Source organism: Canis lupus, chromosome 8, assembly GCF_011100685.1.
Source record: "Canis lupus familiaris isolate Mischka breed German Shepherd chromosome 8, alternate assembly UU_Cfam_GSD_1.0, whole genome shotgun sequence".
In the NCBI taxonomy this organism is placed as follows: domain Eukaryota; kingdom Metazoa; phylum Chordata; class Mammalia; order Carnivora; family Canidae; genus Canis; species Canis lupus.
The window spans coordinates 42,076,727-42,099,048 of record NC_049229.1 but is presented as its reverse complement, the minus strand read 5'-3'; the positions used below and the strand labels follow the sequence as shown (position 1 = coordinate 42,099,048).

Sequence of the window (22,322 nt, the reverse complement as noted above, 5' to 3'; positions counted from 1 at the left end):
CTATTCATACATTCCTTTATTATCATTTAATGTCTAGAGGATATATTGGGATATTCCCTCTTTCATTCCTGACTTTACTAGTTTGTTTTTTTCTTTTTCTCTTGGTCAATTTGGGTAAAGTTTCGGGTAAAGTTTTATCACTTTTATTGGTCTTTCAAAGATCTAGCTTTTTATTTCATTGAGATTTTTTTCTCCATTGTTTTTGTTTTCTTTTTTGTTTGTTTTTCTGTTTTCAATTACATTGATTTCTGCTCTTATTTTTATTATCTCCTTCCTTCTGTATACTTTGAGTTTAATTTATTATTCTTTTTCTATTTCTTACAAACTTAGATCATTGATTTGTCACTTTCTTTTCTGTATAAGCATTTAATTGTATAAATTTCCCTATAAGCACTGAGTTAGCCACATTTCACAAATTTTGATATGTTGTATTTTCATTTTGATTTACTTCAAAATATTTTCTAAGTTCTCTTGTGATTTATTTTTTAACATAGGTTATTTAGAAGTGTTTGCTTAACTACCAAATATTTAGGGATTTTCCAGATATGTTTAGATTAGTGATTTCTAATTTAATTCTTTTTATGGATCAAAAAACATACACTGTACCATTTCAGTCTTTTAAATCTGTTGAGTTTTATTATATGGCCCAGAATACTGTCTATCTTGGTGAATATCTCATGTGTACTTGAAAGAAATGCATTTTCTGCCCGCAGTGAGTAGAATGTTTTATAAATGTCAATTAGATCAAATTTGTGGTGTTATTCAGGTCTTCTGACTTTCTAGATTTAATTTGCTAACATTTTTGTCTATTAGTTCTATCAATCACTAAGAGAGAAGATTGAAATCTTCATGAATGTAAGGATCCTTGCATACAAACATATGGAAGCACATACAATGTGACATTCAAAATTAAGTACAGATTATACTTTTAAACTTTTCCCCACATATTAAAAGCATTGCATGTTCACCGAAAAGAAATTTTAAAATTCAATAAAGTACTCATACTATCACCTAAGGAAATGATATCTAGAGTGTCAAAGTACCAGACATGGTCTTGACCCTATCCACCATCTCAGATCCACAGCCCGAGGGCAGACTGGAATGCCTGGCTTCCTGCCCACAACTAGAAGACATTGGACATTCACTTATCATAGTTCTACTAAACTTATATAGAATCTTTTTAACTTCCTGGCTTTCTGATACTATATAGATCTCTAAAGCCTTTTCCAAGCTTAAGAATTTTAAGAATTCTTTTTCTTTCTATCAAATGCCAGTGTAATCTGAGTACAGCTCCCATATAATGACATTCTGCTATCTAATATTATCTTTTATTACTATTAGAAATAATAAACAATATTAAAAATAGGATCAAAAAAAGGTTAAAAGCAAATATTAAAAATTTAAATGTAGTACCAATATATATAAAATTAATTCAAGTCCAAAGAGAAAAGCAATATCTGCAATTCATACATTCAAAAATATTTACTGAGTGCCTACTATGTGTTAGGCACTGTTTCTGCTGAGAATAAAGTAGTGAACAAAGTAGACAGTTCCGGTGGCCAGTCTAAGGGGTGGAGGAGACAAACACACAATTATAATAAATATATAACATGCTAGAGGGTGAAAACTGTAATGAAGAAACATCCCAAGCATGATAAGGGAGATAGGAAGGCAAGGAGTGTGGTTAACACTTACATGGTAAGGAAAGTCCTCATTAATAAGAGGACAGGAGAGAAGAAATCATATGGATATTTGTAGGGGAAATATTCCAGACTAGGAATAACAAACACTTCTTGAGGTGAGAATGTTTGTTGGTATGTTAAGGAACTATAAAGAGGCATACAGTCTGCAATTTTGTAAGGGATAAATTAGATAGTCACATATTGTTTTCAGCTAGTTAGCTTCATGTGAAGTCGCTTATTCAAAGTACAGCTCAAAAACCTAAAAGTTCAAGATTTTTCATTTAAATGAGGTAATTAGGCCAGGAAAATCCCCACACTTCCCAAAGGAAGTATTTTTCAAAATCCTTCTAAAACCAACAATAACTTGTCACAAAAACCACTACCATCAAAAAAAAAAAAAAAAAAGAACCACTACTATCCTGTGTTACAGAAGTGCATATTATATTCTACATTTATCTCCAAAGAGAAAAACAAAGGCAAAGACAAAGAGTTGGAATAAGTACCTACTTTTTCAGAGGGCACTAATAAAAACAAAGAAAAGCAGAGCCCTTTTCTCACTCAGGAAAATAAATTACCTCAGAAAAAACTGAGAAATACTAGCCTACAATTACAATTTATTTAAAAGTAAACAAATACAACTTTTAAAAAGTGAATTTTCATATTTTGCATAGGATTAACTCAAGCAACCAGTATGAATTAATAAAATAAGCATACATACTTAACTTTTCCATTTAATCAAATAACCCTACAAAATTTTTAAAAATTCCCTTGGCCAGGGAAAACATGGATTTGGAATTATCATTTTAATCAACTACAATAAAGTTTAAAAGATGAGTGTCATCCAGGATAAACTTTACAGCCCTTGACTTCACCAGGAATTACATCATATAATCCAAAATATGAATTAAAAAGCCATTAAGAAATGTAGAACTTTTTATATGCCACATTTTCTACTTTGACTTCCTGCTTGGGTTTATAAATCTCAAAGGCTGTGTGGTAGTTTACAGCATTGGTACATATTATAAAGATCCAAACTTTTAATTTTCCATTACGAATCTAAATTTCATTTTCATTTCCAAACACGAATCTAAAAATTATAAAATCATAATTAAATTTTATCTCAGTTTAAAGAATTTTCTTATCTTCTGCTGAGATGATGTCTGGCTAAAATTGAAAAGTCTAACTATAAAAAAAAAAAAAAAAGAAAAGAAAAGTCTAACTATACTAAATGTTGGTGAGGCTGCAGAATAAACAGAACTCTCCTCTGCACTGCTAATAGGAAAGCAATCAGTACACACACCTTATAGCTTACCCACCACAAACCCTTGCAAGATACCCGCATCTTCAGATTTACTCATCACCATCCCACTATGGAAAGTGGTGTCAACAGTAATCTCTCAAGGTTTCCTTACTGATATTTTCAATACCGTCACTCCCAACACACTAAAATGTGATAGCAAACCAAATGCTACAGTGTATAAGACAGCACTGAACATTATAATATAGTATCTAAATCTAAAATATTTATAACTGACAAATATTGCCATAGAAGAAATGACAGGAATAGATCTAGGCAATTTCATATAGTTCTAGTAGTTCATATTGACCTGGGTGTTTAAAAAGTAATACAAAGCATACACAGAGAGTCAACAATGAGATGGAAGAAAAAGACTGACTAAAGGAATTTTTACAAACAACGTTAAATCTGCTCCCGACTCCAGCTGTGAAAAAGATAACCTCAACAGTTGAACAAATTTAAGAAGATGGTGGTATTTGCTATAGCAATTAGACCATGCTATCTTTAATACATCATCTGTTTTACATTTTCTTCTAATGATATTAGTTGATGTTATAGGTCAGTGAACTTAACATAAAAGAAAACACAGAAAAAGAAAAAAAGAAAAAAACTTACCGGGATTGAAAATTCCTCAGCCAAATACTTCAAGGAGGCCGCTTCTCTTGCCAAGAACTTGTTTCTTTCTCTCATGTTGCCCTGAAGTTGTGTATCAAACTCCTTTCTTACCACAGAAGCAACAGAGTCAATAATTACAAGTTTAACTCCCTTGGAAATAATTTCTTCTTCCAAAGATTCAATCCTATAAGAGCAGAATTTGCAAAATAGTGGATAAATTTAAGATATAATATAAAATGGAGTATTACAAAGATGAACCAACTTAAAAACAATGCTTCCCTAAATTACAGTAATGATTGCGAGTATTCAATAATCATAACTTATCTCCAGCTCTTTTATACATATAGCACTCTTTTGAAAATGTACCAAAATGTTTTCATTTGGTTTCTTTCTCTGGTTCTCCTACGATCCTGCTACTTTTAGGGTAAAATTGCTTGTTATCAGCCCCCATTTACTCCCACCTGGTATTGACAGCCTTGTGCAGTCCCCTCCCACAATTACCAGGGTTGGTCTGTATAACCAACAGCATATGACAAAATGATGAGATGTCACTACTGAGAGTAGGTTATAAAAGACTACAGCTGCCCTCTTGGGCTCTCTCTCACTTGCCCACTCTCTCAAATCACTCTCCCTGGGGAAGGCAAGTTGCCATGTTGTTACAGCTCTATGGAAAGGACCACATGGTAAGGAACAGAGGCCTCTGGCCAACGGACAGTAAGGAAGGGAGGCCTTCCAGTGGCCCTGGAATTCTCCAAGATTCTCCAGCCCTGTTTGAGCCTTGAGATGACCATAGTCCTGGCTGACAGCTTGACTGCAACCTCTTCTGCAACCCTGAGCCACTCAGCTAAACCACTCCCAGATACCTAAGCCTCTGCTACTACATGAGATAATACATGTTTGCCTTTTTAAGCTGCTGAATAGGGGATCCCTGGGTGGCTCAGTGGTTTAGCACCTGCCTTTGGCCCAGGGATCCTAGGGACCCAAGATCAAGTCCCGCAACAGGCTCTCTGCATGGAATCTGCTTCTCCCTCTGCCGATATCTCTGCCTCTCTGTATGTGTGTGTCTCTCATGAATAAATAAAATCTTTAAAAAATATAATAAGCTGCTGAATATTGGGAGTAACCTGTTAATGGAATAGGTAATTAATACATCACTTAAATAATTAAATCTAAAACATTTCACTCATTCAATATGTTGTTTTCATTTTTAAAGAAATGTCTTATCCAATAGGTTATAGCAAATAAAGAACACTGAAATAATTATTTCCCATAACCCTAATACATATGCAGAAACTTTTTCACTCAGAAGCTAAAAACATAAAAAACAAAAAATAAATCTTCAAAGTATTACCAAAATCTAAAGCATCATACCTTTGCAGAACTGCATCACAGCTGAGTTCCCGATAAAGATGAACTTTACTGCTTGTCAAAAGTAATTTCTCTTCAGTGTTAAAATATCTGGGAAAACGAGATTCTGCTATCTCAACCAGTCTGTAGGGAAGAAAAATTGCACAAGTGAAAATAGTTAATGATATTTAAGGCTGGAATGCTGAATGTCTAATGAATTTTACTTAGGAAACTCATAAGCCACAAGTAACACAGAACAAAAATAGAGTAGGTATAAGCAAAATGCCTTAATATATTATTTTAGATAGCAAGCCTTCCTTTATAAAAACTAAGAGAGGTTAGCAGTCAGAGCATGAGGCCAGCAAGTGCTTTCAGATCTCATCTAAGGTTAAGTACACAACAATGTCCTGAGGTTTATCTTTCTAGAAATAGATACGTTTTTCAATAAATGGTAATTTGACTATATGTTTAGTAAATAAGAAAAATTATTTCATCATCATGAATGAAATATATTTGAACAAATATATAATATTATCATTGTAACAATCAAGTATCAGTTAAGTCTCCATGTCTTAGAACAGAAAAATATGCTTTCTCAATTAAAACTTAATACATACAAAATAAATGCTACCCAATACCTTCTTGGTAAACAGGAAATTATTTTCTTTCTTTTTTTTTTTTTTTTGTTTTGTTTTTTTAGGATATTATTTTCTAAACAAATGGATGTTGTCCAATATTTCCTTAGTAAAGAAAAAATGATTTTCTAATTCCGAACTCAAGGCCTGATCTAATGCATGGGGTAGGCCAAGTGTAGGACAGTGGCAAGGCCAAACAGATGCAAATATCATCAATAAAAGCTTAGGACATGGAGCTCAGTACTAGAAATTTCACATATTTCTGGTTAAAGATATAAAAGTGTAAATCTTTGAGTAAATTGTCTCCTACTTAAAATGATACTTTATCAGCCTGGTACTTAACCATCCAAGGATGACTGGGGGCGGGGGGGGGGGGGGGGGGGGGGGGGGGGGGGGGGGGGGGGGGGGGGGGGGGGGGAAGGACTATAAACACAAGAATCACCCTATACTTTGTGTTCCATTTAAAGATACAAACGTACAAAGAACAGTGTTTTCATTTCTACATAGTTAATGAGTCCTAAGGAGAGGCTGAGAACTTTAAGGAGATAAACAAAAGAAGTTTCTCACATAATTTATAACCAGAAGTGAAAAAGAAAAATCTAAAATAGAGAAAGAGAAAAATAAAACTGGTCAATAATATTTTTAAGTATATTTTGAATAATTGAAAAAAAAAGGCATCATTAGGTTGAACAGGAGAAGGAAAAATTACTTTACCAAAAGATGTGTACAGGCTGAGAACAAAATGGATCAAATGAACATTCAGGGAAAGCGCCTGTGAGAGACACACAGGGTGGAAAAAAGGCGGCAACAAGAGATGAAAGCAGGAAGAAATGGAATGACATTGGCACACTCAGGACAGGTACATTTTAAGGATTTGAGGAAAACGTCTAAGTCTCTTGATTAAAGTAACTATTTGCTGAGTTTGGAGCTGGTCAGAGAAGTCAGCTAAAATAAAAGCTCTGATGCTTGCAACCCACTAATTTTTAATAGGATAGGTATGGCAACATCTGCCAAAAACCTGCAAATTTTCCAAAACTGGTCGCCCAGTTGATTAGGTACTGAGTACTTATCTCAGTCAGTGAGTACCTAACTCATTGGCAACAACAACTGAATAGCTGACAGACAATAATAATTTTCTGCTTTCAACACTAGGCTGAATTTCAGCTGGTGCCTTGAGTGGTAAAAGGCTCTCTCATTCCATTAAGGCCCCTCAGAAGGAAGGTGGTCAATGTATGGACACAAAGTGACTTTACTTACAGTTACCATGCTAAATAACTGTATCAAATGGTTATTTATATATCAATACACTATAATTTTCTATAATCAGGTTTTCTAAGTATTTTTTTATTTTAGAAAAGATATCTAAAAAAATACAGAAATCAAAAACCAAATACAAATGTAGTATCTATATGCCTCATATTAATTATAGCAATTTATTGTGACAATCTTTATCACAAGTATCTTTCTTGGTTAGAGGAACAACAGAAAAGATCCTATCTTTTGTTCCCAGACATTTACTACAGAAAGTTTGAAAGCAATGCCATCTAGTGGACATCTTTTTCATAAAAAGTATTCCTTTCAAGTATGCACTTAAGATTCCTTCATTTGAAACATTTAGTGAAGGGCGCCTGGGTGGCTCAGTTGGTTAGGCGTCTGACTCTTGGTTGCTTGGGTCATGATCTCAAGGTTGTGGGATTAAGCCCTGCATTGGGCTTTGTGCTCAGTGCAGTTTGCTTCAGATTCTCCCTCTCACTCACCCTCTGTCTCTCTCTCAAATAAATAAATAAAATCTCAAAAAAAAAAAAAAAAAAAAAACACATTTATTGAGGATCTACTAAACACCAGGCACGATTCTAGGTGACACTGAAAAACAACAACAAAAACAAAAACAAAAAAGCTTCCCTTGTGGAACTTACAGTCTACTGAGAGGCACAAACAAATAAATATATACTATATATCAGGTATTAAGTGCTCTCAAGAAAAATGAGCCAGAATGAGGGAACAGACTGTGACAGATAGAGGCAAGTACTATTTTATGTAAAGTGGCCTGGGAAAGTCTCTTTAATAAGGTGAACTGAAGCAATGGTTTAAGGGAGATGAGAAAATGAACCATGGGATATATCCAATGGAATGGTGTATAGGAAAAGAGAATTATATATAACAAGGGCTTGGGTTGCCTGGAGTGATCGAGGAATAAACAAGGGTGCCAACATAGCTAGAACACAGGAAACAAGAGGGAGAATAAGGGATCCCTGGGTGGCGCAGCGGTTTGGCGCCTGCCTTTGGCCCAGGGCGCGATCCTGGAGACCCGGGATCGAATCCCACGTTGGGCTCCCGGTGCATGGAGCCTGCTTCTCCCTCTGCCTGTGTCTCTGCGCCTCTCTCTCTCTCTCTGTGACTATCATAAATAAATAAAAATTAAAAAAAAAAAAAAAAAAGAGGGAGAATAAGAGGAAATGAGGTCAGAGTGCTAGCCAGGGGCCAAGGTCACATAAGATCCTTAGGTCTATGGTATTTTATTTAGATATTATTTAGTAAAATAAGAAACCTGAAAGCCGAACTGACATGATCTGACTTCTTTTTCTTTCTTTTTTTTTTTTTTAAAGAATCACTCTAGGGATCCCTGGGTGGCGCAGCGGTTTGGCGCCTGCCTTTGGCCCAGGGCGCGATCCTGGAGACCCGGGATCGAATCCCACGTCGGGCTCCCGGTGCATGGAGCCTGCTTCTCCCTCTGCCTGTGTCTCTGCCTCTCTCTCTCTCTCTCTGTGACTATAATAAATAAATAAAAATTAAAAAAAAAAGTTTTAAAAAAAAAAAATAAAAAAAAAAAAAAAATAAAGAATCACTCTACCAAAATGGAAAAGAGGCTGTACATGGGGTATGGGTGAAAGCACAGTAGTCCAGATAAGAGATGATGGTGACTTGACCTGGAGAAGAGCTCAGCTGATTAGAAGTGAACTTAAGGTAGAGTTCAAAAGAAGAGCTGGAAGGGATTTCTTGACTAATTGGATGAGAATCTGGAGGAATGGAATTACCATTCACTGAAGTGGAAAAAACTGGATCTATTCCAGGTTTTTGTTATTAGTTCCCCCTGTTACTTCACAGCTCTTGTATAAAAGGAAAGTTAAATGCTTTACATTAGTGACCACATGACAACTTGAAACAAAACACATGCTTAATGTAAAAAAAAAAAAAAAAAAAAAAGTTTTCCAAAATTCTAGTTGAAATATAGCATCATAAATGTGCTGAAATAGAAGTTTATGGTTCCTCAAAGCTGCTTGTACATATGTAATATTTTCCTGTTCATTAATTCAGTATGGATTTGTTCAGCACTGTGATATAAATACAACAGTGTGAATCTATTAGTCCTTTACAGCTTTCAGAAAATTCCAAAGTTTTGTTTTAATAAGTACTTATGACTAATTTCATTCTCTATCTTAGAACCTCTTCAAGATCTCCCCACTAATTCACCTAGATTCACAAATGATAAGTGGCTGAAATTAGACTCAAGTGAAACCTACCCAGACTTAAGAAACCATCTCAAAAAGTGTCTCTCTCTCCCCACTATTGTTTGCCCCTGGGTCACAGATCCTGGATTCATGTCAACAAATATATAAGTAAATGGTCTTAAGGCCACACTGGTAATTATCTTTCTAATGAACCAAAGTCATGGATAGCCACTAACACTATATGCCTCCCTCCTGATATATTTATTCAGAAAAAGTGACATTCTAAATAGTCTGGTGGGAATTGGAGGGCACTAGCTATGGGATACTTAAAACCTTGAGAGGTGACAGGCAGCTCTTCAGATCTAAGCTTGACCACTGCTTCCACATAGTATCAATACAACATAAACCTCTCCTTTGTGCATGGACTTATAATAGTTACAATTCTACACATTCGTGATTATTTAATGTCTTCCTCTCCTGTTGAACTACATTTCTTCCTAGTTTTCAGAGCTATTCTGATTTCATGACAACTCAGGACTGCCCACTTCCATCTCCTTAATTCCCAAACTGATATTCCACTTCCCCCGGTCTATACCTTCCAGAGTTTCAGACCCCATCTCTTATTTCATCCTTCAGTTTGCCTCATACACATACCCACTTGCAGTTCTAAGACCTAGTTTTACCTTCTTTTATCCATTTTATTTCTCCCAAAATTGTATTTTTTTTTAAAGATTTATTTATTTATTCATTCAGAGAGAGAGAGAGACAGACAGAGACACAGGCAGAGAGAGAAACAGGCTCCATGCAGGGAGCCCGACGTGGGACTCGATCCCGGGTCTCCAGGATCACGCCCTGGGCTGCAGGCGGCGCCAAACCGCTGCGCCACTGGGGCTGCCCCCAAAATTGTATTTTGAAAACATCTATTACTATTTACCATCCTTCCTTTTTTATTCTTAACCTCTGGTTCCATCCTTTCCTAATTACCTCCAAAACAGATAATACAGTATTCACTCAATTCATATATACCAGAATTCTCATGGTTGCCAAATGTACAGTCACTAGATTAATCTATCTATCCATATTCTCAATGTATGTAAGCATAGAGTACCTATAACTATATCAGATCTTAAGCAGACTCTTCTGAATCAATGAGAAAGGGAGATCCAGAACTCTACTTACTTATCAATCCCCTCTTGCCGAGGTAGTCCCTGAATACCTTAGCACTAGATTCTACTATTATGTAATTATTAATAAGTTTGGAGATATAATTTCAGTCTATGGTGAACACACTTAACATATACTATTTTATTTTTTTAATATTTTATTTATTTATTCATGAGAAACACAGAGAGAGGCAGAGACATAGGCAGAGGGAGAAGCAGGCTCCTTACAAGGAATCTGGTGTGGGACTCGATCCCAGAACCCCAGGATCACGCCCTGAGCCAAAGGCAGATGCTCAACCGCTGAGTCACCCAGGTGTCCCTTAACATACTATTTTAGATTATCTTCTCAAAGATATGTAAAAATAAACTTTTTTTTAAAGATTTTATTTATTCATGAGAGACACAGAGAAAGAGGCAGAGACAAAGGCAGAGGGAGAAGCAGGCTCCATGAAGGAGCCTGATGTGGACTCGATCCCAGAACTCCGGGATCATGCCCTGAGCCAAAGGCAGACACTCAACAGCTGAGCCACCCAGGCATCCCAAAAATAAACTCCTTAAAACATATACCTAATTGGGATGCCTGAGCGGCACAGTTAGTTGAATGACCGACTTTTGGTTTCTTTCAGCTCAGGTCATGGACTCAGGATGGTGAAATAGAGCCCCACCACAGCAGGCTCCAGCACAGAATCTGCTTGGGACTCTCTCTCTCTCCCTTTCCCTCTGCCCTTCCCCATTGTGTATGTGCATGCTCTCTCTCTCTGAAATAATCTTTAAAAATATATACATAACTAATCTTTCCAAAGTGCTTTTAATACATCATCTATAAGGTTTTCTTTTTTCAAAATGCATTTTAAACTTAAGCAATTTTTATTTACTCCTTTATTTTTTTTCCTCCTTCATAAAAAGGTATCTAGCAATTTATTATTTAAAAATTAAAATTATATTCTACTTTTTATCATTTACATTAAGTTCTCTATATGCAAATTGGGTTGTTTTTTTTTTTTCTTCAGAGAGAGACAAGGAGAGGGGTGGGGGGTGAAGAGAGCTACAGGGAGAGAGAGAATCTTAACCAAGATCCATGCCCAGCATGGAGCTCGATGTAGGGCTATCTCACAACCCTGAAATCATGACCTAAGCCAAAATCAAGAGTCAGACACTTAACCGACTGAGCTACTAAGGCACTTCTTTATACAAATCCTTCAACCTTCCTCAGAATAATCCTTCAATTCACGTTCTCATTTCTACTGATCTGATAGCTTGCTTATAGGCACAAAATGAAGACACTGCTACATACAAAGGCATACATAAAGCTAAGACATATTTGAGTCTCATATTTTCATGCTTTTACCTCTTCTCTAAGTCCAGAAACAGTCCCAGAGGTGACAGACACTATTAATTACCTACAAACATCCATTCCCACTTCTTTTTTCTTCTTACCATGAGAACTCCAATTTTATCCAGGCAACAATGTTAACCAGCCCCAGGAAACTCATCATGCTTATTATAACAATCTCTTCCCCTCCTTTCCCCACCCTACCCTGTATATAGGGGTGGTCCAGTGAGAAATCTGCAGGACAATTCCAGAGGATGAAAAGGAATCCAAAAGAGGGCAAGAGACTTTCTGGGAAAAACATATTTTCCTAATAAAACATATAGCTAGTCCTCTCCTTTCCCACTGACTGGACAAGATGCCTAAAAATGCACCAGCCCTAAGTCTCCCTATCATCACTGAGTGGCAGAATCAGTGCCCACGACCACCAACTCACTATTCTGTGGGTATTCAGTTACTTGCAGCAAAAAGCTTTCCTAACTGATTAATCTTCCCCAAAAAAAATCCAAATAGGGGTCAAGTAGTCCTGTAATAGCACAAATGAAATGTGACCCCACAGTACAGACCCAGCTCCATTCTCTGACTCACCATGAGAAACTCTCCAAAGGGCAGTTTGTCAAAAGAGAACTGGTATTTTTTATTCCACCTGACCCTATCACCACACCTCAGAATGCAATCCATGTGGCAGCCAGATGACCACACTCTTTCAGCCTGTGGAGAACAGACTAGAAAAGTAAAAACAATATAAATTTCAACCCCTATCCTCCAATGACCTTCATAAAGGCTCCTTGTGAATTATGAAATGTAATTCCAGGGGCACGTCGCTGGCTTAGTCAGTAGAGCATGCAACCCTTGATCTTGGGGTTGTTGAGTTCAAGCCCCACATTGAGTGTAGAGATTACTTAAAAATAACATCTTAAAAAAAAAAAAAAAGGAAGAAACATAATTCCATTAAAGGAACTAAAATTTTACCTCCTCATTTCCAACTTCTTTTTGGCTTGTTAGTTGAAGGTTAGTCATTGACATTTTAAAGAGTACCTTTCATTTGGTCAACCTCAGTAAATGAATGTCTTTAATAATGTTAGCATCAAATATATTTCAGTGTTCAGACTTTCAGTGGCTTCATATGTTTATGCTTCTGTTCTTTTTAATGATTTATTTAAGATCCATGTAAGTTCATCACATTGCTTTTGACCAATATATCTTTTTTCCCCAGTTTTATTGAGATATAATTGGCATATAACATTGTGTAAGTTTAAGGTATACAGGTAATGTAGGCAAGGTATAAGATGATGAAGGCAATAATAACTTTCAAATCTCTTTTAATCCAAAAGTTCCTCCTCTAACTCCAACAATCATTTATTTATTCTGTCATTTCCCAGTTTGGATATTGCTGGTGTGGTTTTACATATTCGTCTCTTCTCTGTATATGTTGTAAACTGGTAGTTGGATCTGAAAGCTTGATCACATTCAGACTTGACTATTCTTATATCAGGAGGTACCACAATGACTAGTTTTCTTTTTTGTGATGCTAGTAGCCTTTTATGTTTATGAACTGTTTTTACTCACCACACTTCTGATAGCAAATGTTTGGGTTTTCCATACCATGCAATTGTTTAATTCCTTATATACACCAACTGTGTATCTGACACTTAACTACCAGGAATTAGCTCAGACCCCACAGTTTAAGGGCTCAGACCCACAAGACTGCCCTCCCAACTTGGGACATTAATCACAAGTTCTGGAACTCTGGGACTACTACTACTACTACTACTACTACTACTACTACTACTACTACTACTTTTGACCAACTGAGCAACTACAAATCAGGAGTTCCCACACACCCCTCTTCAAATTCAATAATTTCACTAATATGGTGCACAGAACTCAGTAAGGCACTTTACTTACTATTACCAAGTTATTACAAAAAATAAAAGATACAACTCAGGAAAAGATGGGGGAGGGCTCTGGGCACCTGGGTGGCTTGGTGGTTGAGCGTCTGCCTTTGGCTCAGGTAGTGATCCCCTGGTCCTGGGAGAGTTCTGCATCAAGCTCCCTGTGGAGAGCCTGTCCCTCCCTCTGGCTGTTATTTCTGCCTCTCTCTGTGTGTCTCTTATGAATAAATAAATAAAATCTTAAAAAAAAAAAATGGGAGAGGGCTCCAAGGCACACCACCCTCTCAGCACCTTGATGTGTTTTACCAACCCAGAAGCTCTCCAAACCCTATCATTCAGAGATTTTTGTAGAGACTCCATTACATAAGCATTATTGATTAAAGCATCAGCCACTGGCAATTAACCAGTTACCAGTCTCTTTCTCTTCCACAGAGGTTGGGGGAAGGGGGATAGGTGGAGCTGAAAGTTCCAATCCTATAATCTTATTATAACATCCTGATCTGCAACCAGCTCCCATCTGAAGCCATCCAGGGGCCCACCAAGAGTCATCTCATTAGCATAAACTAAGATTAGGTTGAAAGGGGCTGATTATGAATAACAAATGATGCTCCTGGCACCTCTATTACTCAGGAAATTCCAAAGGTTTTAGAAGATCTGTGGCCAAGAATCAGGACAAAGACAAAATACGGATTTCTCATTATATCACAATATTCAATGTCTAGATCTGTTAGATTGTTAAGGTTTGTAATTTGGTAACATTCTATCATTCCTTCTTCCTTTATTACTGGAATACTCCTCCTCTAAAAAGACCTATTTGTTATTTAGTAATACAGTTCATATAGAAAAAGAATAGATATTTCATTTCTTTTTTTTAAAGATTGATTGATTGATTGATTTATGATAGACATAGAGAGAGAGAGAGAGAGAGGCAGAGACACAGGCAGAGGGAGAAGCAGGCTCCATGCAGGGAGCCCGACGTGGGACTCGATCCCATGCAGGGAGCCCGACGTGGGACTCGATCCCGGGATTCCAGGATGGCGCCCTGGGCCAAAGGCAGGTGCTAAACCGCTCAGCCACCCAGGGATCCCCCGATTTCCTTTTTTTAAAACTCATTTTCAAAATAATGAGTTGCTTCTCCAAAATTTTCAATACTAATCAATTAGCTGCTGTTCATTTCCTTATATAAATTCATGAATTTAAACATATTTTATGGGTTTTAACTTACTGTCATTCTTATTGGTGGTCAATTTGTCCCATCTTTGGCCACAAGAGCCTGTTCAGGTTGACCCCTAAGTACAAAGTAGTCTTTGAGAGCTTCCTTGGTATCTGATAATGATGTTTCAGACTCAACTTAAAAATTTCCCACTCTAGTGCTAGAAGCAGCCATTTCTCCAAGAATTCTCATTCCTTTTAATAGGAAATGGTATCTGGATTTCACAGTTGAGAGTAACACCTGTCAATTCATTTATCAAACATTTTCTGAGCAGTTAATATGTGTCAGTCACTAGATTTGGCTTTGAAGATAAAGATATAACACAAATTCACAAAGCTGACAAACCAGTGGCATATATTTAGAATAGATAACCAAGCAAAACAGAACAAAGCAAATAAGCCCTATGCAAAACAATCCATTTGGAACTTATCTGGTCAAGGAATACACTTTGATCTAACTAGTATCCTTAGAGAAAAATAAGAGAGAAATGTGACTTATAATGACAGAGTTAAAGAAAGACTCAAAGGACTATACCTATACTACACCTTGACTAAAAGAACAGAATTGAATCATTCTCCAGACCTATAAGTACTATGCTCATGAAAGTCAATCAGAACTGAGGAGGGGGGTTGGGGGGGGAAGGTTGAAGAAGGGCAAACTTATTTTCAGGTGTACAGAATTACCCAAATAACCAAATGCCTTTCATACAATGTTAAAGGTCCCAGCCAAATTAAGGAAATCTTTCCTTTCCAAGGATAGGTACACTTACCATCAGTGTGTTTCTTACCATACTATTGCAGAGACCGAAGTGAAATACCTCTCAATCAAAATATATTTTGAAATTTGCAACTATTCCATTCACTAATATTTTACTTCCAACTAGAAATTAGTTACAAAGCACCTTACCTTTTTTCTTTTTTATTAATTTTCCCTCTTCCCCATTTCCACTTACATCCCTTTCTGTTTCTTAAACTTCTTTCTTCCTGACTTCCTGAAATGGAGCTTATCCAGGAACCTCCCTTAAACCAATGACAAAGCGATAGAAAAGACAAAAAGAAACTGCTTCCTGTGTTAATTTTAAAAGGAAAATTCATTTAAAACAGTACCTAGCATTCTGCATTCTCACAAAGGAAAGGTAAATGTTAACCTGTTTGAAAATGTTACATGCTATAAGTTACAAAATTAAACATTACAATAGAAAAGAATAAAATTTCCCACCTTTCAGCACTAAATGCTGACTCTGTGTCGATGTACACAACATCTCCTTCTAATCCTCCCATGTTGGTAGGTAATGTGGCCAAAATGCTCATCATTATACAAAACTGAGTTTTTCCACAACCTGGTGGGCCTGTAATCTTAAAAAAAAATTTTTTTTAAGTTATTTATATAAACATCACAAGCTAGTCAAAGCAAAATTCTCTTAAGAATTTGCCACTTGCACAGTCCCACTAATCTGGGCTCCTGGAGTTCCTTAATGTTTCTTAACATTCCTTAGAATGTTCTTCAAACATTCTAATACATCTATTGTATGTAAGGAATTAACTTCTCCCTTATGTGTCTGGGTTGGTACTAGTTTGATACCATCCTTGGGAAAAATGAGAAAATGGTCACTCAAACCATGCTTTGTGTTCTGCAGTTCAGATGAAAAGCTTTGGTTGAGAGAGGCTGGAGGGTGCATTTATACATTCAGAACTGGGAGTTCTATATCTTTTCCTCATTAAGACATTTATAGAAGGAACTTGAAAACATTTAAGAGGCTCTATTAATTGGTTTAGCATTCTTATGAATTGGCCTTTTAAAAGAACAATTTTGTACCAGTCCCCTAAAAAGCTACTTTGATCTTTATTGTGAACAGTAAAGAATTTAGAGGTGAAGAACACTGATGTATACAATTTATTTCCAAATGCTTCAACAAAAATAAAAAAGGCATGTGCACACACGGGCCTGTATATACAGAGAGAGATTAAGCAAATATAACAAAATTCAACAATTGTTGAATCTAGGTGATTCATACATTGAAGTATGTTTTGAAATTTTAGTTGGTGGAAAGCCATCTGAGATTATAAAATTTGAAATCAGGAAGCTAGAGATGAGAAAAAATAGAAAATTTATATACATGCATATTCAAATCCAACTAGAGGTAGTTAATAAAAATTAATTTGAAAATGTTAAAAAATACCCCCCTTAAAACACATGCTATTGGGATCCCTGGGTGGCGCAGCGGTTTAGCGCCTGCCTTTGGCCCAGGGCGTGATCCTGGAGACTCAGGATCGAATCCCACGTCGGGCTCCTGGTGCATGGAGCCTGCTTCTCCCTCTGCCTGTGTCTCTGCCTCTCTCTCTCTCTCTCTCTCTGTGACTATCATAAATAAATAAAAAATTAAAAAAAAAAAACTTTAAAACACATGCTATTTATCACATTGGTGGTGACTTCCAAATTTTAGGAATCAAAACACTCCCCCTTTTGTGAAAATAACACTAATGACTTTAACACACATTTTTCACAAAGGAAGGGAAAAGAACAAGAGGGAAGGAAGAGCAAAAAAAAATCTCAGGGAGAGATGAGAGAGTCTGAGCTAAGACTAAGATTATAAATATTTGAATAAACAGTCTCAGATATACCAAGTAGGAAGAAATAAGAAGGGATGATCAATGAGTCTACATAATTTACACCAGTGGTTCTCAAACTTAAGTGAGCATTGGAATTCCCTGGCAAGCTTATTAACCAGCATCTCTGGTTCCATAGATCCGGGATGTAGCCTAAGAATTTACATTTCTAATAAATTCCCAGGTGATGCTTATGCTGCTGTATACTTTTGAGAGCTACCATCTTAAAATTTAGACTGAAGCTAACTTTCATTTATCAAGGCTCAACATTAAAAAACAAAAGCTCACAAGTTACATACTACATGCTGATTTATTATAATCTCTACACAGTGATTTAGACTTTCAGAATAAAGTGTTGCTACCAATAACAGTTTGCCAGATCATGAATAATCAATGAAAAGGGGTCTCCACAAGGTCATTAGAGAATCAGTAATAGGGCTTGAATATTAATTATACTTATCTACCACATTACAAAGTCTCACATTACAAATATGAACCTCAAATTTAAATAACCTATTTTATTAGACAAAGAGAGTCTTTTTTTTTTTTTTTTTTAATTTATGGGTAATGCAAGCCAGATTAAAGGACCTCACTGTCCATGACTCCCGTGTTTGGGGATTCTCCTACTCACTAAAAAAATTTTTTATAACCCCCAAAATCAATACTCAAGACACTCTCATGGTCATTCCTAGGTATGAACAGAGCAACAAAATATTTGAGTTGCTGATAGTGCATGTTCCCAGCTAAGGTCCAGTGTGGGGATACTTTGCCTTCTTGTTTTGGATCTGATACTGTAAATAAATATCCCTTTTGTGGTTTAAAAAAAAAAAGAAAGAAAAGAAAAGGGGTCTCCAAAATTTTTGATTACATAGTCAGACCAACCAAAAACAGACAAAATTTAGTATGGTCTTCCGATGTATGCATGTTTATTATATACACACTATTTTACTAATACATTATAGATAATATAAAGCACACATAAGATAGGGATTAAAAATTTTTAAATAAGCATTTAAAAATAGTTTCATATCTTATTTTTTAAGATAAGATAGGGATTAAAAATTTTTAAATAAGCATTTAAAAATAGTTTCATATCTTATTTTTTAAGATTTTGTTTATTTATTTGAGAGAGAGAGTGTGTGCGTACATAAGCGGGGGGTGGGGGAGCAGAGACAGGAGAGGGAGAAGCAGACTCCCCGCTGAGCAGGGAGCCCCACTCAGGGCTCAATCCCAGGACCCCAAGATCATGACCTGCGCCGAAGGCATATGCTTAACTGACTGAGCTACCAAGGTGCCCCTCATATCTTATTAGTTGACAGATTTTTAAGATTTATTTGAGAGGGAGAGAGCCTGAGTAGGGGTGAAGGGCAGAGAGAGAGAGAAAGTGAGAGAGAGAGAGAGAATCTCAAACAGATTCCCCACCAAGCAGGGAACCAAACTCAGGGCTCAATCCCACCACCCTGAGATCATGACCTGAGCCAAAATCAAGAATCGGGTGCTTAACCAACAGAGGTACCCAGGTACCCCTATCCTGTGTGTTTCTTAATTTTGATGGCTTCCTACTACCATTACTCAGTATTTCAAGGGACAAAAAAAAAGAACAAAAGTTTCATTAATAAATGATAATGAATATAATTTGGTATATCAAATTATCTTCAGAATTTCAAATTTTTTTGGGTGTATTCTCAGAGGGAATCAGACTGTCATTGACTTTTACTTCATTAGTCAGGGGAGATTCATTAGCTCTGACTTGTCTATGCATGTGGTTCACTGCTACCACATTACTAGTATGGTCTCCAATATATAGTTTCTTTGCAGGAATCTTTTTATGCCATTTGTCTGTTTTGTGAGATTTGGCTTAGTTAAAAACAAAATCCACCTAACTAGGTACATGTACAATTCATCCCAGTATGCTGGGAAGGTGCAGCAAGGTGCTTCTGTCGATCTTCTGTATCACTTCCTCATGGACTATACCTGACACATGACAGTCTGACATACAGACGAAGTGAAGATGCCAGTGTCCATCTATATGTTAAACCTAATTAAGGTTTACTTCATTTTTTAGGTTGAAATACCAATAAAAGTTCAAAAAAATTTGCCCACAACCTAATGGACCATCTTACATACTCCGCTTTGGAAACTGCTAATTTTAAAGAGCCCCAAACACTCTTCACAGACCTTTTATCATTATCAAAGACAGCATGGATCAAGTTAATCATCAGAAATCAGAGGAAAGATAACTTTGGTCCGTAAAAGTTGAAAGTGGATCTAGAAAATGAAAAATGGTTACTCTTCAGGATGCTAACTAATGGGAGGAACAGACAGCAGCCTTTCTATACGTACTATGTACACACCAGGTTTTAGACAGGGTCTGAGATTTAATGAGCTTAAACCCATTAAACGCTTTGTGATTTTTAGTGGAAAGGTAAAACAAGCCACCATTTTAATTAAAATGATACATATGAAAACATTAAGTAACATATCAAGTCCCAAGAAAATGTAAGGTATTCTCTTATTGTTCCATCTTTAAAGAAAACATGTAAAAAAAATCGGAAAAGTTAAACAAGTATAACCGGCATTTTTTTCCTACTTCATTATTTTCAGGTACTATTCAGTATAGTCTTGGGAAAAGTAGAACATTATGTGAATAACTTTATAAGAATTCTGGGTTTGTTTTGTTTTTATTTTGCATTTAAAGTTCGATAATTACATTATTTTAAGCTATCATAACTAATTTCTATTTCTTTAGCAATCTCAGATCCTCTTCATATATTTTTCACTCTCTTCCTAGACTCAAAAAAATGTATGCTGTATGCAATTCTGATGGGCTGACTGGAGTTAAATTTCATTATTTTTTCAGGTTTACTTAGTGGGTTAAAACATTTCAACATTAATAATTTTTAGCTTCAGATAGTTTAGCTCTGAATTCTACCAGCCAAACCACAAAATTTCAAGTTGTGTTCAGTTCCCAGGTTCAGCTCCAATGGTGGTTAGAAAGAGAGAACATGCCAAACCAGAAAGTCTCAGTTAGTTGCTTCTTGGAAACTCAGTGAATACACCACTTACACACTGAAGACACCAGTAAAATACAATCAGCTTCATGGAGTTTAGATTGTGAGCCTCAACCCCGCCTGAGAAATAAAAGAACTGAAAGAAATAACCAGTGGTAAAGATCACTCGACTATTAACAAGAAAGCAGATATTAATAATTCGTTTAAAAAAGAGAATTTAAAAAAAAAAAAAGGAAGAGAATTAATCTCAAGAAAAGAAAGTCTAATTGTTCTGAAGTAAAAATGAAGCCTAGTCATTTTAATCTTTAGTGAAACTGAATGATTGAGATGATTGTGAAACCTGGACCCATTAGGACCTAAAACCAAGTTAACTCTCCTCTCATTCAAGGTGGAGGCAACAGGATGGGCCATCCACCAAGCCAATACTTCACCCAAGAAAATTTAAGGACTGCCTGGTTCTGATCTGGGAAAAGAGCTTGTGAAAATTTTGTATCTTTTTTTTAATGACACCCCTCACCCATCATTTATCTCCATTTGCTCTACAATTATGTAGAAATATGATTAGACCTTCAGACCTACAGAATTCATTTTAAAAATAACTAATTCTCAAAATCCTAAAACAAGCAAACAAAATCTCAGACAATTTCAGAAAGGCCAGATAGCACTTTGCCTTCCCTAAAAAACCTTAATCTTAAATCACTTTACAACACGTGGAAGATTTTATACCTTGGACTTTCTCCATCACTCCCTCTTATTTCATATTAACAACTGCTGTCTTTCAAATACATGGCAAGGGACAAAAAAAGAAGAAGGGTGGGGAACACAAGAGGACACGGAAATGACAAGTACCCCAAGCCTCACAGTTAAAAAAAACATCAAACAATATCAAGGGAATAATCATTCATTTAACAATCATATAACATGTGCCATATAAAAGATTCTTTGAAACCTTTATGGAGAAAGACGTTTATTTCTAAAGCTGGAAGTGAGTGAAGAATTAGGAACAATGACCCAATCAACCACAACTGCTAAACTCCTGTATTAGGACAGAGGCCTGGTTATCTTGCCTTTCAAAACACTAGGCAGGGTAAACAAACCATGTCAGTGAATTACAGTCAAGGAACGCCAATTAGAAATTTCTCCCTAGTAAACCTACTGTTGTTGTTACACGTGGAGCACACCTTAACCTGACTGTATTTTGAAGATGAGACCCATCTTGGCCAACCTACACACCCATGGGCAAGAAAAATAAATGTTTGCTGCTGTAGTAAGCAGGATAAGCAGTCAAAACTGACTAATCAACATTTATGTCTTATACTTCATTGTTTATGCATTTTTATGACATGCTTGGACCTTGTAGGCATTTAAGTTTACAACCCTGCCTTATTCGCTCCTGTGATCTTGCAGGCCACAACTAACCTTGCCAATAAGAAAGAAAAAGAACTGTATATTAAACTGTTCTGAGGAAAAATAAGGATGCCAAAATAGGACCCTGGCATCCTGCTTTTCAGGATAGTAGAATGGTCATTTCCAAAGCAAAACTGACCCACTCAAGGAGGACACCTGGTCTCCTTAAATCATGAACAAAGCATAGAAATGAATCAGGAAATACAAATAAAATTAAAATGTGCTACATCCCTTCTTAGTATGTAGAACAAGGATCTGGGTATAATCATTCTTAAATGTTGTAAAGATTTGGCAGTGCTTCACAGGTTTACTCTTCAGAGGTACCCTTGAACAAAGATATGCAGATACACATCCCTTTTAATTGACATGAGTTTGGACCAGTTCTCTAGTCCAATAACTTCAGGATTACAATATGAAAACACGTTTTTTGGTGATCCCTTTAAATACAACCTTAATTTTGCCAAATGACATTAGCAACTTTATTTTGCATTTTCAGCAGGGGTGATCTTGACCGGAAGGGTGAGGGTTTTGATAGGGGAGAATGGAGATTTTACTCTTTCACTGCTTTTACTGTATAAAACACAGATATACACACAGTACATAAATAGGTATACAGTGTATTTCTGGTATTAAAATCTCATGGGGGGAACTTCATTAGAAAAAGAAAATGAA

At 36.3% G+C, this 22,322-nt stretch overlaps 1 protein-coding gene across 12 annotated transcripts in view; it reads right to left on the bottom strand.

Annotated features, from left to right (window-relative positions):
- RAD51B (RAD51 paralog B) overlaps positions 1-22,322 on the bottom strand; it is a 683,946-nt gene that overhangs the window by 641,758 nt on the left and 19,866 nt on the right. For all 12 annotated transcript variants that reach the window (XR_005363452.1, XR_005363449.1, XR_005363450.1 and 9 more), the window contains 3 exons: positions 15,845-15,981; positions 4,966-5,085; positions 3,595-3,778 (listed from right to left, as the gene is read on the bottom strand). Coding sequence is in view for 7 of the 12 variants with exons in the window: in XM_038545044.1 (XP_038400972.1) it covers positions 3,595-3,778; positions 4,966-5,085; positions 15,845-15,981 (441 nt within the window). In the remaining 5 variants the exon portion in view is untranslated. The remainder of the gene's footprint in view (positions 1-3,594; positions 3,779-4,965; positions 5,086-15,844; positions 15,982-22,322) is intronic.